Source organism: Xiphophorus couchianus, chromosome 10 (assembly GCF_001444195.1).
Source record: "Xiphophorus couchianus chromosome 10, X_couchianus-1.0, whole genome shotgun sequence".
Taxonomy (NCBI): Eukaryota; Metazoa; Chordata; class Actinopteri; order Cyprinodontiformes; family Poeciliidae; genus Xiphophorus; species Xiphophorus couchianus.
The window spans coordinates 2,449,761-2,465,012 of record NC_040237.1 but is presented as its reverse complement, the minus strand read 5'-3'; the positions used below and the strand labels follow the sequence as shown (position 1 = coordinate 2,465,012).

General features: G+C 38.5%; 1 protein-coding gene and 1 pseudogene across 2 annotated transcripts; both read left to right on the top strand.

The window, feature by feature from the left end:
* The first annotated feature begins 1,767 nt into the window (after positions 1–1,767).
* klhl11 (kelch-like family member 11) lies at positions 1,768–5,588 on the top strand. Of its 2 annotated transcripts, XM_028030184.1 has the most exons (3): positions 1,768–1,906; positions 2,152–2,604; positions 3,937–5,588. In XM_028030184.1, the coding sequence occupies exons 2-3, from the start codon at positions 2,165–2,167 to the stop codon at positions 5,519–5,521; spliced, it is 2,025 nt and encodes a 674-aa protein (XP_027885985.1). In that variant the 5' UTR covers positions 1,768–1,906; positions 2,152–2,164; the 3' UTR covers positions 5,522–5,588. The 2 variants fall into 2 exon arrangements, with proteins under 2 accessions (XP_027885985.1, XP_027885984.1); XM_028030183.1 differs by having other exon boundaries at positions 1,773–2,604.
* A 1,931-nt stretch (positions 5,589–7,519) lies between these two features.
* LOC114152038 (7-methylguanosine phosphate-specific 5'-nucleotidase-like) lies at positions 7,520–15,229 on the top strand (annotated as a pseudogene).
* The last annotated feature ends 23 nt before the right edge of the window (positions 15,230–15,252 follow it).

The window sequence follows — 15,252 nt, the reverse complement described above, 5'->3', positions numbered from 1 at the left end:
ATCATCAATCGCATGATAAATTAAAACTCAATAATTTCCTTTGACATCACTTATCGGTTCTTTTTTTTTTCTCTCTTTCTTCCAAAAACTGGAGGATAAAAGTTTTCAGTTTGTAAAGAAAATTGTCCTTCATAAAAGGGCTAGTAGAGACCAAAGCACCAAAGACTTCAAAATTTATTTTTTGTTTATTTTGGATATTTTAAATGTCTTCCAGTTCCAGTGTTAAATGTTCATTTGAATTTAAAGTTTGTTGATCTTTGAGAATGTGTTCTTGCATTATTATTTTTGCTATTACCTTATATTACTTAAAAATGGTGTCAACAATATTATCGTTTATTGAAATAGCCTCTGGAACAATTTATCGTCCAGCAAAAGCTCTATCTGCATAAAAGAAATGGGGTTTCACACAATCTCTTCCTTTTTTTTGTTTTGAACTATTGGTGAATAAACTCAACTTTTGTTTATAATATATTTTATTTTTGGGTAGATTTTCCTCTTATTCCAAAAGTTGATTGTTAGTGCTATCAACATTGAGTCTGTTTTTAAATATGCTAAAATAATGACCTTTTTTTTTTCTTCTAAAATATTTTGCTAGAGAAGAGGTGGTGACATTTTTTTTTTCTGCAAAAATCCCATTTGGCAAAAAATGACTTTGGCCATTATTTTAAGAAGGTCACGACATTGCAAAGATGGGTTTATGGCAAATGTATGCCACACTTTTCAGATTTTTCTAAAAAATCTGTAAAGGTGGAAAAAATGCCCTTCATAATTATGTACTTTGTGTTGGTCACATTATATTCTAATAAAATGCATTTCGAATTGAACTTTTAAGAAAACAAAAGACATTGCCGTGTGTCTTATTTTACTTAGCATAATGATTTATATCAAATTGGAAAATTTTAAAATCAATAATATTATTGTCTATACTGTCAAATCTCATTTTCATTTTGGGCCAAATCACCATCATGAAGTGATGGTGAACAGTCACCATCTTAAAGGGCCAGTTGTACCAGAATATATTGATAAAACCTTTTCAAACTGCTGAAATATGAATAAATTCCTAAAATTAAATAATATTGAACATCTATCAGTCCCTCTGGGATTACACGATTGTTTCTGTGATTTATTTTTTTTTTCGCAATAAAAATCTAATTGTTCGTGGTACTAATTTGTAAATATTTGCACTTGTTTATGATAGTAAATGCGATTATTTAATACAAATCATGGCCTACCTATAATCTGACGTCAATTAAGACTGAGGCATCTGTTCAGTACAAGTTACATTTTTGACAACTTTGAAAAAAATCTGCAATAAATTTCCAATTACGTATTGGCACAAAAAAAGTGTAGTTGTTGATTTTTGTGGGAATTTCCATAATTCACAAAAAAAACTGGAGGGACTGATTGATATAATTTGGCAGGAAACGGATAAAAACTGCACTGATTTGATTGCTAAGATAATATTTAAGCAGACTTGATGTTTAGTCTAGAATCTAGAGGGCCACATAAAAAGTTATGACGGACCGGATTTGGCCCACGGGCCTTGAGTTTGACACGTGCTGTAAAATAAGGCAGAAATAAATGCTAAGAATACTATTTCTATTTAACATGATTAAATAGAGATTGTTGCCAACACAATATGCGCAGTGTATTTTTTTAATAGAATTTTTATAAATATGTTCCATCAAAGATCTACTGTAATCGTGATAACAATCCGCGTTGTTCCTCCGCGCTGTTTGAAAATACACGACGGTCCACATCACCTTCAGTTGGAGCGCAGCAACAACACGCATGCGCAAAACCGGTGTATCCAGAAAGGTAAACTTCGCTGAATTTAGGACGTGTTGAAGCGTTTGCTAACTCCAGGAAATGGACAATGACTTGAATTTTACTGTATTCGCGGAAGGTACGTTAGTCTCTTATGTAAGCAAAGCTTGAATCTGTGAGGTTGCCGTCGACTTTCTGGGGGTGATATCCTGTATTTGGAATATTCTTGAAGACGGAAGTGAGGGGTTGTTGTTGTTATTCCTCAATCAAGCCTCTGATTGAACCCGACGCGTGCATGACAGTTTCTGAATGCCTGCTGACCTGTTTTATGCACACCTATGATTTCCTGCCGAAGATAGCCAAGAGTTTCCACCTTTCCTTGAGGTTTTGCGTCGGGATGGCAGCGGCGGCGGAGGAGGGCGGCGGAGGCGGAGGCTCCGCGCCGCTGTCCGCAGGTGATGGTGAACCTGAGGAGGCCGAGGTGTTCACCTGCCCGACCTACTGCTCGGAGCTCTCCCGCCGGCAGAACGAGCAGAGGAAGGCGGGGTTGTTCTGCGACCTGACCCTGGTGTTCAGCTCCAGGGGCGCGTCTGGCGTGGAGAGGGTCCTGACCTTACCTGCCCACCGCACGGTCCTCTCTGCGGCCTCGCAGTATTTCGAGCTGCTGCTGGGCGGACAGTTCTCGGAGTCCCAGACCGGGAGAGTGGAGCTGAGGGAGTGGAGCTCCGCGGCGGGGCCCGACCCGGAGACTGTGGAGGCGGTCATACACTTCATGTACACGGGAGAGGTCCGGGTGACCAACGCTAATGTTCACGACGTGCTGGAACTAGCCGACAGGTAACTGCTGTTTAATTACAAAACACTTTATTGATCCCAAAGTGAAATTAAATGCTGTTGTGACTCATATCAGTTTAAATTCTTCAGAGTTTTTGACATTTTTGGGAATTATTCCGCCATCTTTGACCCGACTTTTAACCACAGCTTACAGTAGTGTGGAGGTCAATGCACCCAAAAGACCACCGAGAATAAACCTTACTGTTAGCTTCATGCTAGCCTGCTTTATTCGTTACAAAACCAGGTTGTTATGGGGATTATTGTCCAGTTGTGTTGATTTGAGGAAAAATTCCATTTAAAAATACTTTATAGATACCAAAGGAAAATGAAATGTTGTAACTCAAATTATTCAAGATTTTTCATAAAATTGTCTTTGGCAGGAAAGTTCTCCTGTTGCAGTCTGTGTTACAACGAATTTCAATAAGCCTCTGACTAAAAGATATTATTTGTCTAAGACTGTCTTATATAGAGAATGCTCAGGGTCATAATTAATCTGATTAATCGTGAATGGATTTTTCAAAAATAGTGTAGTAAGCAATTAAATGTTAACTGAAGTATAAGGGTTAAAAACTGCTGGGGGAAAAAACAATACTGAGCAGCAATTAAGCCTTAATGTTTTTCAGTATAATGGCATTTTGTGCCGTTTGTATACTCTAGTTAAAGATTTATCACTTTCTAAATTAATCAGTCAAGTTTATTTGCGTAACACATTTTAGCAACAAGGCAGTTAAAAGTGTTTTACACAATGAAAACATTAAAAAACACATCATAAACAGTCCCCAGCTGTGAAACCAGTAACAACCACTGCATTTTGTTAAGTGCCATTATTAAAATCATCAATATACAATATTAATCGTCATCAATATAGTTAAGGTAAGGTAATTTTTTTTATAAAGCACATTTTCAGCAACAAGGCAGTCCAAAGGGCTTTACATGAATGAGAGGAAATACAAACAAAACAATAAATCCAAAAGAAAGATAAAGGTATAAAACTACATATTGGTTCCCCATGTTTAATAACAATAAGTAGTCCATAATTTATAAACTAGTAGGGGTTTCTCTGGATTCTTGTTCTGATAAAACTAGATGTTGGTTCTCCATGTTTGATTCTATAAAGTAGATTGTACTTTCTATGTTTGTTCTAGATTTGTAAGCTAACAGGAGTTTCGTTAGGTGACCTTGCTCCAATGTTAAATATTTAATGCTAAATGTTGATCTACGGTAATGAGTAGTTTCTCTAGATAAACTAATAGTAGATTCTCCAGATTCTAAGATGGGTCATTACCCAATGTTACCCACTGAAATAGTTACAGTGTCGACCTCTTCTTCCCTTAGGTTCTTATTGGGTCAGCTGAAGAGCTTCTGTGCAAAGTTTCTGGTGAAGAAGTTGAATCTTTCCAACTGCGTAGCTGTGCACAGCCTGGCCCACATGTACAGCCTGAACCAGCTGGCTCTGGAAGCTGCCGAGATGATCAGAAGAAACTTCCAGAAAGTCATTTACAACGACGAGTTCTACACTCTTCCTTTTCATCTGGTGCGAGACTGGATGTTGGACTCGGAAATCACCGTGGACTCAGAGCAGCAGCTGTTTGAAGCGATCGTGAAATGGGTCCACCAAAACCCGGAGGAACGGGTGCGGTTTTTTGAAGAGCTGTTCAAGCTGGTGAGGCTGAAGCAGATTCCTCCAACCGACTTAATGCGTGTGGTTAGAAAGGAGCCCTTAGTGGCTAACAAGACAGAGTGCCAGCAGCTGGTGGTGGACGCTCTGGAGTTTCACGCAGTTTGCTCGGAGGGCCTCAAGTCGGCTAACTTGGATCAGAGTACCTCCTACATGGCGGCTATTCATCCACGCCTTGGCCAGAACATGGACGTGATTATGGTGGTAGGTGGAGTCTCAGAAGGCGGAGAGTATCTCAGCGAATGCGTTGGCTACTTTGTCGCTGAGGATCGTTGGATCAACCTGCCGCACATTCACAACCACCTGGACGGCCACGCCATCGCGGTCACCGAGGGCCACATCTATGTGGCGGGCTCCATGGAGCCTGGCTTTGCCAAGATGGTGGAGCGTTACAACACCAGCCTCAATACTTGGGAGGATGTCAGCAGCTTGTCCACGCGGAAGCACTCATTCGGCCTAACGGGCGTCAAGGATGTCCTCTATGGTATTGGGGGTCACGGTAACTTCAGCCCAGGCTTTAAGGATGTCACCGTTTATAAACCGGAGCAGGATGAGTGGATCAGCCTTGAGCCAGCGCCGAAGATCGTACGAGACGTAAAAACAGTGACAGTAGAGGATCGATATGTGTATGTAATGGCCAGGACGCCTGAAGATATCGACCATGATGATGGACTGAGCACCGTGACCATGTGCTACGACACAGAGAGTCACAGGTGGCAGGACGTTCACTCATTACCTCTGATTGATAACTACTGCAGCTTCCAAATGGCCGTCTCATCCACAACCTTCTACCACACCGCTTCCTGCTGCCCCAAAAGCTACAAGGCAACTTTTGAGGCCGCTCAGCAGAAAGTAAGCAGAAACATCCCGGAGGAGATCCTCAGCAGCCTTCCAACAGAAGTGCTTGGGATGGAAGGAGCCGCCATCTGCTTCCTTGGTGAGGATGTCTTCATCATCGGAGGCTGGAGAAACAGCAGCAGCTTGGACAAGCAGTACCGCAAGGAGACGTACCGCTACTGCGCCGACAAAAAGCGCTGGACGCTTCTGCCGCCCCTGCCTCAGCCGCGCTGCCGAGCGGCGGCCTGCCACGTCCGCATCCCGTACAGATACTTGCGCGGCTGCCAGCGCTACCCAATGCCGCAGAACCTGGCGCGCCAACGAGACCGCATGCAGCAAATGCAGCAGATGCACCGACTCACTCTCACCAGGCGGAGACAGATGCACTCTCAGATCGAATGCTAAATTAGGATTAAAGATTGTGCAGTGAATAATTAACACTTTATCTCCAGATAAATGATTCTCACAATGATGAATCTTATTTTTTTATTATGATAGAATGAAAAGTAAATCTAGAACTCTCTCTAAAGCTGTAGTGTGTAACTTTTATTTAAAAACGTTTTTTTTTTTTTTTTACATATTTGTTAAAACTGTTAGATCAGACAGAAAACAACCAATCAGAGACAGGAGGAGGGTCTTAGCTCTGTCAGTCAATCTCATGTACTTGCTGCTCAATGTGCTAATGGCGGAGAAACGGCTTACCATTACAGGAAAACTGTTTATCCACCGTCACCAGTTGCCATGTTAACTAGCCTTACCTTTCACAACATACTATGCTAGCTGCAGCATAGCAGAACCACATGAAGGGTGATTGACAGCGCTAAGACCCGCCTCCTGGCTCTGATTGGTTGTTTCTAGTGGGAGAAGGCAGTAGAGCTCCATTTTTTTTCTTTTATTTTATGTTTTTTTTTGTAACAGATTATCTGTCTCACACTAACAACAAATATGCAAAAAAATAATAATAAAAGTTACACTATTCAGACTCTATATTAAAAGATAAACAAATATCCATTTGGGCTACATGTTCAGTGTCATGTCCATAATAATTAAAGCTTACTTTAATGCCTCTTAATAATGTAACTGAGTGGCAGGATATTTAGATTTCCTAAAAAGTTAAGAACATTCCTGTTTTTGTTTTTCTTTTTGTTTAGCTTAGCATTCAGATTTAAACTTTAGAAACTAACAGGAAGGCTGCTTTTATTGTAATAAATGTCAAGGTATAAATAATTGAGGCTATACTACCTATAAAACTGCCATGACTAAAAATAATGTTAGCTTATAAAGTAATTAAGATATTTTCAAATGTAATACAAGTATAATTCAAAAGAGTATATTTACATCAACTTTTTTACTGTAGCAATTTTATTATTACTACAATGTTCTTTTTTTCATTGCATTTCTTTGTTTTGTTTTTATTTCTTGGTTGATATATCTTGGTGTTGATTGTGTGTTCAAATTAGGGATTGTTTCTAAATATTTTTATTTTTTACCAAATTATACAACGCATCTCACTTTTTCAGTGCCTGTTTATGAATTATGTTTCAGCTCTTAAGCATTTCCGCTGGAGCAAAAAGTTGTTGCACTCAAAACTGTTGTGTGAAGATTAAAATGCTACTACGCCACTAAAAATAAGATTCTCGGAGGATGAAGCTGTTTTATTGGGTGTATTTGTGTCACAGTGCTAATAAATATAAATTCTGAGGCATGTTGGAATTGTGGTTTTGGCAACATTTGTTTGGTGATTTTGCTCCATGTTAAGTGTGTTTTGAGGAAAATAAGGGGGGGAAAGATATCTTTTTAATTTTACAATTTCCCTGAGGTTTTCCACAATAAAAGTAACTGCCAGTCAATATTTTACATATTTACTCTGTAAAATAAGCCAATATTATGAATTGACTTATTTTATTTATTAAAAACTTTTTTTTTTACTTTCCGCTAAACTTAATTTTGTGAAACTGAATTTAATCAGCAATCGGTAAAATATTTTGTCGGTAATGCAGTTCGGGAATGAAGTCCTACTGGAGTAGTTTGTTTAAAGCGTTTTATGAGAAATTTTTACTACGTCCTACCTCCTTAAAATTGGGTAATCACATTTCTAAACCAAAACAAGAATAAATTATATTAAAAATATGAGACTGGCAACTAATAATATACCCTTGAAATTACTTCATAAAACCGTAACAGTTGCCGCCCATTTCGCACTACTATTTCTGTAGTTCTGAAATCAAAAGACTTTAAAGCTACTAGACAGACCTTTCTGTGGAAATCAAACTTTTGATTAACTGGCATAAATGAAAGTTATCACTGACTACATTTATTATCAACGTATTTTTCTTTTTCTTCTTCTTTTTGAGAAGAAATGTTTCCCTCGGAACTATATATCGTGGGACTGGGTAAGGGAGGGACTTTTGTTGGTGTAACACACAATCATGGAATCAAGAATCATTTAACGGTGTTAAAATGTATTTATTTATCATTTTTAGTTCGACGTTTGCACTTAACGCCATGTTGAGACATTTAACGGTTGCTTGGAAGAACGGTTAGCACGCGATTGACACGTCACACTTCCATTTGAAAATGGTAAGTAACGTAACGGTCAGCTGTTAGCATCTCTGCTACCTTAATAGCGCACGGAAGTTAAAAGTATTTGGGGTTTTTTTTGGCTTTTAAAATATCAAAATGCAACGCGTTATTTTTACTTTAAAATATTACATATTTTTGTTGCAAATAAAATAAATGACTTTTTTTTTTTGTTTCTTTTTTTCCAGTAAAAACTATAAATTTCCCCGCTGGGAACCCTAGCAATTTGGAGACAACCAGTGTAAAAGTTTTTTATTATTATTCTTTTTTACTAAATGAGTCATGCATACAACAGACAGTTACATTTTAACCAGTTCACCCTTTTCTAATTGTATTTCTTTTGGATTTTGAGTAAAGCAGGACAATGCTTGGGTTAGCAGATAGCAGATAAGCTCAAAAATATTTTTATTCACTATCACTTGTCACTAGTCTATCCAATTCAAGTAACTTGTCTGAAAAAAGAACAAGCATGTAGTCATATACAGTAAATTATTTATTATATTTTGTCTGCTTGATGACACCATTTTAAAATATTTTATCAGATTTTATGATTAGTTAAACTAGAATGGCTGGGTTTTCGATTTCTCCCCAGAATGGCTGAACAGGGCCAAAAGGCCCTGAGTCCACCCTGACGACTCTGATGGCTCAAATTAGCATTCTTCTTCAATTGTAAATGTGGCCGTTGACCGTCAGGCCAGAATGTAGGAATGTGAATAGTCCATGTTGGGGGTGGGTATCTATGATACCTGCAGGAGATCAGATCTCCTGTAGGTAATGCTCTTCAGTTTAGTTTTGAAGCATACATGAAGTGTTTTTGGAGAGATGTGACCTTTTGCAGCTGATCCATGATGTTGTGCTGCATTATCCAGGTCATTTTGCCAAATGTACATAGAGTTTGCAAAACATACAATCTGTTTCAAGAAATATGCAAAGGTTTTTCTAAAAGAAATTAGTAATGTTTTTCTTTGAAATAAAGCTAAGAGGGTATAAAATGACAGTTTAGAAATAAACTAACCAAATTAATTGTGTTGATCCACCTCAAAAAAATCATGCAAAAAGTGTAAGCAAAAGAAATCTGGGAGACTTTGCACATGCAAATTTGCATGCAGCCTTTTGTGCTGTGGAGGATAAATAGGTTACTGCTTCACCTATTTAGTTCACAAGAACTAATGGCATTTATTTCAGTCATAATCTTGCGGGGGGGTGACCAAGGTTCCATCACTATGTGACAGCTGGTCAGCAAACCTGGCAAACATGATTGACATGGCAGCACTGAATGCACATGTGCTTTATCAGGCATGCATTGGGGTGCAGGAGAGACGGGTGGACTTCCTGGTTGAGCTTGCAAAAGAGTTTGGTAACTCTCATGTGAGTGAGAAGAAGGCACACAAGGAGAAACTGCTTCGGCAACAACCTTCCACACCCAGCTCAGGCAAAAGGGCGAAGTGTCAGGTCAACCATCGATGCAGGATGCGTGTCCTGAGGCCGAAACATCATCAGTGACCCCTCACACCCCCACCGTGGACTGTTCTCCCTGCTGCCCTCTGGAAAGAGGTTCTGCAGCATCCGGTGCAGGTCCACCTGGTTCCGAAACAGCTTTTTCCCACTTGCCATCAGACTGCTGAACTCTTAACTGGACTGCACTCAAAAACTGGTCTCCACTTTATACCTTGCACATGTACATAGCTAAATAACTTCTATTTTACTGTCAGTCCTGCACTTTATATTTTATATTTAGATTTATATTCATATTTTATACTGTATTTTATTTTACTCACATTGGAACCTCAAACATTATCCTGAACCGTATGCAACGAAATTTCGTTCTGTATACACCCTGTGCATTGAAAATGACAACAAAGTCAGTCGAAGTCGAAGTCGAAGTCTAAGGAACAATTGTGCAACTGTGAGATGCGTTGAGGCCATTACCAGGGTACTTCTAAGGTAATGGCCCTATTTACTGAACAAAAGGGCTTCAGTGCAACGGGCTTCAGGCCAGTTGGACTATCTCTAGCCTGAATAGGTATATGTCCAAATGGCCTAACTCCAGCCATTCTAGTATGCATACTTGAGTATGCTTTTTTTTATCATACTTCTTTACTCTAGAATTTTTATTTTTATTTTTTTGGAAAGCTACTTTTTGCTTTTGCTTGTGTTGGAGCCTATTAAGTATTTGACAGGTTAACTATTTGCTTAATGGTACATGTTATTATTTACCCAAATTGATTCTAATGACTACAGACTGTAGAATAACTATTATGTATTATTATTAATTTATTTTATGATATTTTTTAAGACATTTCAGGATTTCTCTGATTCACATTTGAATTTTTTTTTCAGTATTATATCTTGTTTAGGCAACATGCTGTCTGCCTGCCAGACAGTTTACATCATTATTATTTAATTTGTTAATAAACAACATAGTATTTTCACACAATGATTATAAATATTACCAATACACCAATTATCAACAAGTTCAGGAGCTAACAACTGAGCATCCAACTACTTCACATTTAGATACATTATTTGCTACTGGTCTGAAATAACAAATGAACATTTAGAAAAGTTTGAAGAGAGAAAAACCTGTCAGATCAGAACGATGACTGTATTTATCCCTCTTATTTTCATGCAGGTATTTCATATTCCCTGGATCTACACACCAGTGTGGACCATCTTGGCAATCTGGCACCAGCTGACTAAAACTGAGGTGAGGAATTTAGTGCCATTTTATAATAGAAAAAGATCAACATGTATTGTAAGAATATGGTTTTGTTTTCAGAACCCAGAGCTGACTAGAGTTTTAGTGATGATGAGAGAGCAGCAGAGTGGAGGACACCATGTAGGCCATGCAGAAAGCTGGAGCAGGCAGCCTGCAGGTGGCGCTCTTTAATTATAAAGAAATATGTGCTGACTTTTAATAGTTTCCGTTTAGTAATTATTCCTCAGTGAAATGTATCTTAACTCTGTTTGCTTTACTTGAACAACTGGAAAGAAACTCTTAAAATCTCAATTTAATTATCTCTAATTGAAAAGTTGCAAATGAAAATTCTGCCTTCATGTCTTTCACTACGTTCACGCTGCAGCCTGAAGTGACCCAATTCCGATTTTTTTTTTTTTTTTTTGCCGCGTCTTGGATTGGATGTGATCTCCAGTGTGAACTATAAACCTGAAAGTGTCCCGCATGCGCAGTAGAGGGCGCATTAACGTCAGTGTTCTCAGTGCCAACCACCATAGAAAGAAGAAGAGGATCGGTGTTTGGATGCTAACAGTGGGCATAGCTTGCGCATTTAAAGTCGTTGTCCGGCCGGAGCCAGTATATTAACAACTTAATCCTCATTATAGTCCGCCGTGGTTGTTGTTTTTCTAACCACTTGCGCGTATCAGGACGCAGAATAATGACGTTTGTCCTACCTGGCCGTTCGGTCATATTCGAATAGGATACGTATCGAATAGCCAAGTGAACTGGGTCACATTCAAAACAATCCGACTTGTGTTGTTCAGACTGTCATGAAAAAATCAGATGGATTACGTCAAAAAATCTGAATCAGGTTGCAGTGTGAACGCATTAAGTTTTTGTTTCTTAACTGAGTTATCCTGAATTTAGACGTTTGCTGTGTGCTACAATCTATTTTATGTCACTATTGCTTTCACAGGTCATTTCAGACTTTGATCACCAAATTTGCACACAAGGGGAAAAGAGTTCCCACCACCCACATTAAGAACAATGTCTATATCTCTATGGTGGCATATTATTTTTAGAATATTGTTTGCATGTGTCAAGACTTTTGTCATTCTTCTGATTTAACTTTATTCTAATCATCAGAACTTTGATGAAATGAGCATTTATGTAAAAAAGCTGTAGTACAAATGACAAGTTAGAGAAGGCAAAACTTTTAAGTCTACAAAGTTATGTTGACTTTATTTGCTTATTTTTCTTTTAACACTGAAAATGCATCTTCTCACTAATAATCATGCATCCATCCTTTTTCTAACCATTTCCTTCTATTTTGTAGACATCCTCAATAACAGGTTGTTGTTAGATGATGACTCCACAGTCAAGGTAATTTTACCAAAGTTGCAAAATGTAAGGCTAACTGGTTGTAACAATGCTGCAGATATGGGTGTTTATTTTCAAAATATAATTTTTTTGTTACTATATTTATATTTAAATGTACGTACATCAAGTACACTGTCTTGCATGTTTTAGGTATTTCCTTGCTTCAGTCCAGCTGATTTCAATTGATGACTGATTAACAGGCGTTAGTTGAACGGCAATCAGTTGAATCAGGCACATTAAAGCAGGGAAACCTCTAAAACATGTAGGACAGTGTGCCTTGAGGACCAGGGTTGGGAAACACTGCTCTAGATGAATTAGAAGGAAATAAATGTTGGTTCGTGTGTGTTTTCTCTGTTTTGGATTGAGAGATTGTCCTGAATTTTGTTAGTCCGTGTGAAATGTTTTGTCTAGGATTAATAGTGATGGTGAGATGAAGCCTCATGAGGCATTGAACCACTTGAGCCAATTGGTTCGAGAAAGGGTTCATTTCTTGAGGCTTCATGTGCACACGAAACCACCTACTGGCCAGGTGTATAATCACAGCCAGCTGTAAATTAACACGTGTGATGCATTGAATTTTTGTCTATTATGGCTCTTGGGAATGACGTCACAAAAGGTGTAGGACAAAATCATTTGTCTACATAAATTATGTATACACATATGTGTATAATAAAATATTGTTTGAATGTATCCTCTGTGTGTAATTATTCCCAAAATAGTAGTGTCATGTGATATGACACTATGGGGAGCAGAGCGCTTTCAGTCGCTCTGGAACTCATTACCACCTCACCTTAGAAACATAAAGTCATTCCCTAAATTTAAAACCGAACTTAAAACAAACCTTTTTAGATCTGCCTTTTCAATATGACACAATTGGTTTGCTTGATTTTTATATAGATTTTTTCACATAGATTTATATATAGATTCTATATAGATACATTGTTGTGTATTTATTTTATCTATTTTTAATTGCTACATTTTATTGTTTCTGTTACTTTTGCTCTTTGTACGGTGTCCTTGAGTGCCAGAAAGGCGCCTTTGAAATAAAATGTATTATTATTATTATTATTATTATTATTATTATATGGCATGTTGTGTAGTAAAGTTTTTCTGTGACTCTAGAAAAATGGCATGGGCTTAATCAGGCAGAGGACAGTTAAAGTGCTTGTGGAACTAGGGAGGGGTAGTGAATAGGCTAATGCTTGTGTAACTTGGATGATTTCATGCATTTTTATTAAGAAACAACAATTTCTCCACAGTTTTTGGTTTCAAACGATTTCTCTTTTTTGACACTACATGGATGAGGTGTTATTATTGTACCCCAACTCCTTGGAGCACAATAAACACCTCACCTTTACAGAAAATAAGAAACAGTGAAAAATACAGTTCCTCATAAGCAAACCTAATGCATCTGCAAATGTTCAGTTCACCTTACCTTGTTAGGGCTTATCAAATCGAAAGAGGAGGGGAAATCCTCCTCTTTCTCGCCGGCTCCATCCTTCTCCTATCCTGTCCTCGCGCTCCTAAATCTCCTATCTCCTATCTCTCTCTCTCTCTCTCTCTCTCGTAAACTCTCCAAACACCAAACTAACTGTCTCAAACTAAATAACCACTATCCAAACTTTGCTATCCAAACTATCAAAACTCTTTCCACTCTCTCAACTGACCGCAACTCGCCTACAACAACCCACATTTTGAATGGAGCCTGTGGGGTTTCTAAAGCTGTCAAAACCCCGCGCCAACATCTGAGCCACTTCCCGAAGCAGTCACGTGGTACAGCCGGGCAGCGAGGCTTCGGACGTCATCGTTTTCGGCTCCTCCCCTAAATGAAGCAAGCCTCGATACGAGCTTTACAGAAACGCCCCCTCCATTACTCGACACACGCCTCGAAGCCTCGGCACATCACGTAACATCACTAAGGATTAAGTTTGCTTCTTCTTGCCATACATTTACTTAAACCCAGCTTAAACTGAGTGACACTAACTCAGTGTTGTCTCACCAACAGGGGGTTCTGCAGGCCTTCAAAGGTCAGAGAACAAACGGGCTGGTGCTGTGCCCCACGCCGCCGCCCTCAGAGAGCTGCATGGTCAGCCAACGTCCTGCTGCTGGGAGACTCTCTGAGGATGGCTGACGGCGTTTCCACTGTGCAGAACATCCTGACTGTGGGCTTCCTCAACGACCAGGTAGCACTTACAGCTTTTATTACACCTGTGCTTTGCCTAAAAGGTAGCTGTTAATCGTGTTTGCTTCTCGTCCGGTGGAGGAAAGAAAAGAGTCGTTCTTGAACTCGTTTGATATCGTGCTTTTAGGGGCGAGACGATGGACGTTCCTAACGCTATCCTGAGATTTATCGTCTCATCAGAGATAAGTAAGGTGCACCGGAAAAAATGATGCATTCTCACATTTTTACCTCAAATCGGACCTCAGGAGAGATCACCAGCATGTCACTTTATGTTTAATCGACAAATTACGTTCACTGTCCTTTAGACTACCAGACCTGTTTCTGTATGAAAACCAAAATGTTTGATCCTTTAGTTCCTTTTGTTGAAAAAGATAAAAACAAAACGCTTCATAGTTATGGGAGGCTTTTAGTTCACACTGCAGATCTTGAATGTTGAAAAATTACAATTTTGCAATTTTTGTTTCTAATAAGGAACACAATTAAAATCACACGTGAATACGTTTGTTCACGAATAAGTCATTTAAAAAAAGCATGTTGCGACATCCTCCTTCTACTTCCTGTCATTTTCTTCTTTGTGGTTTGTGTCAGTGGCAAAATCCGGTTGTTGATCATGTTACTCATTTTGCAAAATAAACCAATTTCCATACGACCAAAACTTTATATTGGAAAAACAAAATTGGCACGCTTCCAATCAGCGAATTTATTTTGTAAATCTCAGATTACGCAATGGAAATGCAGCTAAAATCGCATTTAAAAATGTTTCAGTTGTTCCCACATTAAAATCATTGATGACATTAATGCAATGTCATTAATGTCATTAATTGTATGGCAGTGGCTCAAATGTAACTTAAAAATCAGATTTATGTCACATTTGTCTGCAGTTTGAATGAAACCCATGATGCGTTTTCTGTCATGTCTGAGACACGATGTTGTAAATCTCTGTGTGCCAAACCTTGGACCTGGAAGTATAATACCCAGTTCTGTTTGTGCGTGTTGGGGACTGTAATAACTGCCTGTCTACATCACTGGATTTCTGAAGCTAAGGTTAAAGTAAAATTACAATCAATGTTGAGTATTTTTTTTAACGCTGTAATGACAGAACAAGCACAGAAACTGTTGTAAACTATTAACCTCTGTGTTTTTTAAATTATAATTTAAAACCGGTTCCTCTTGTGCACTGCAATAAGACATGGATATAAGGTTCTAGTTCGCATAAAGGAACACTGACTGCATTGCTATTTTTTAAAGATAAAATATTTTAAAATGAAGAAAAATCAAATATTCAGAAAAAAAACCAGGTGCTACCATCGTCTCTAT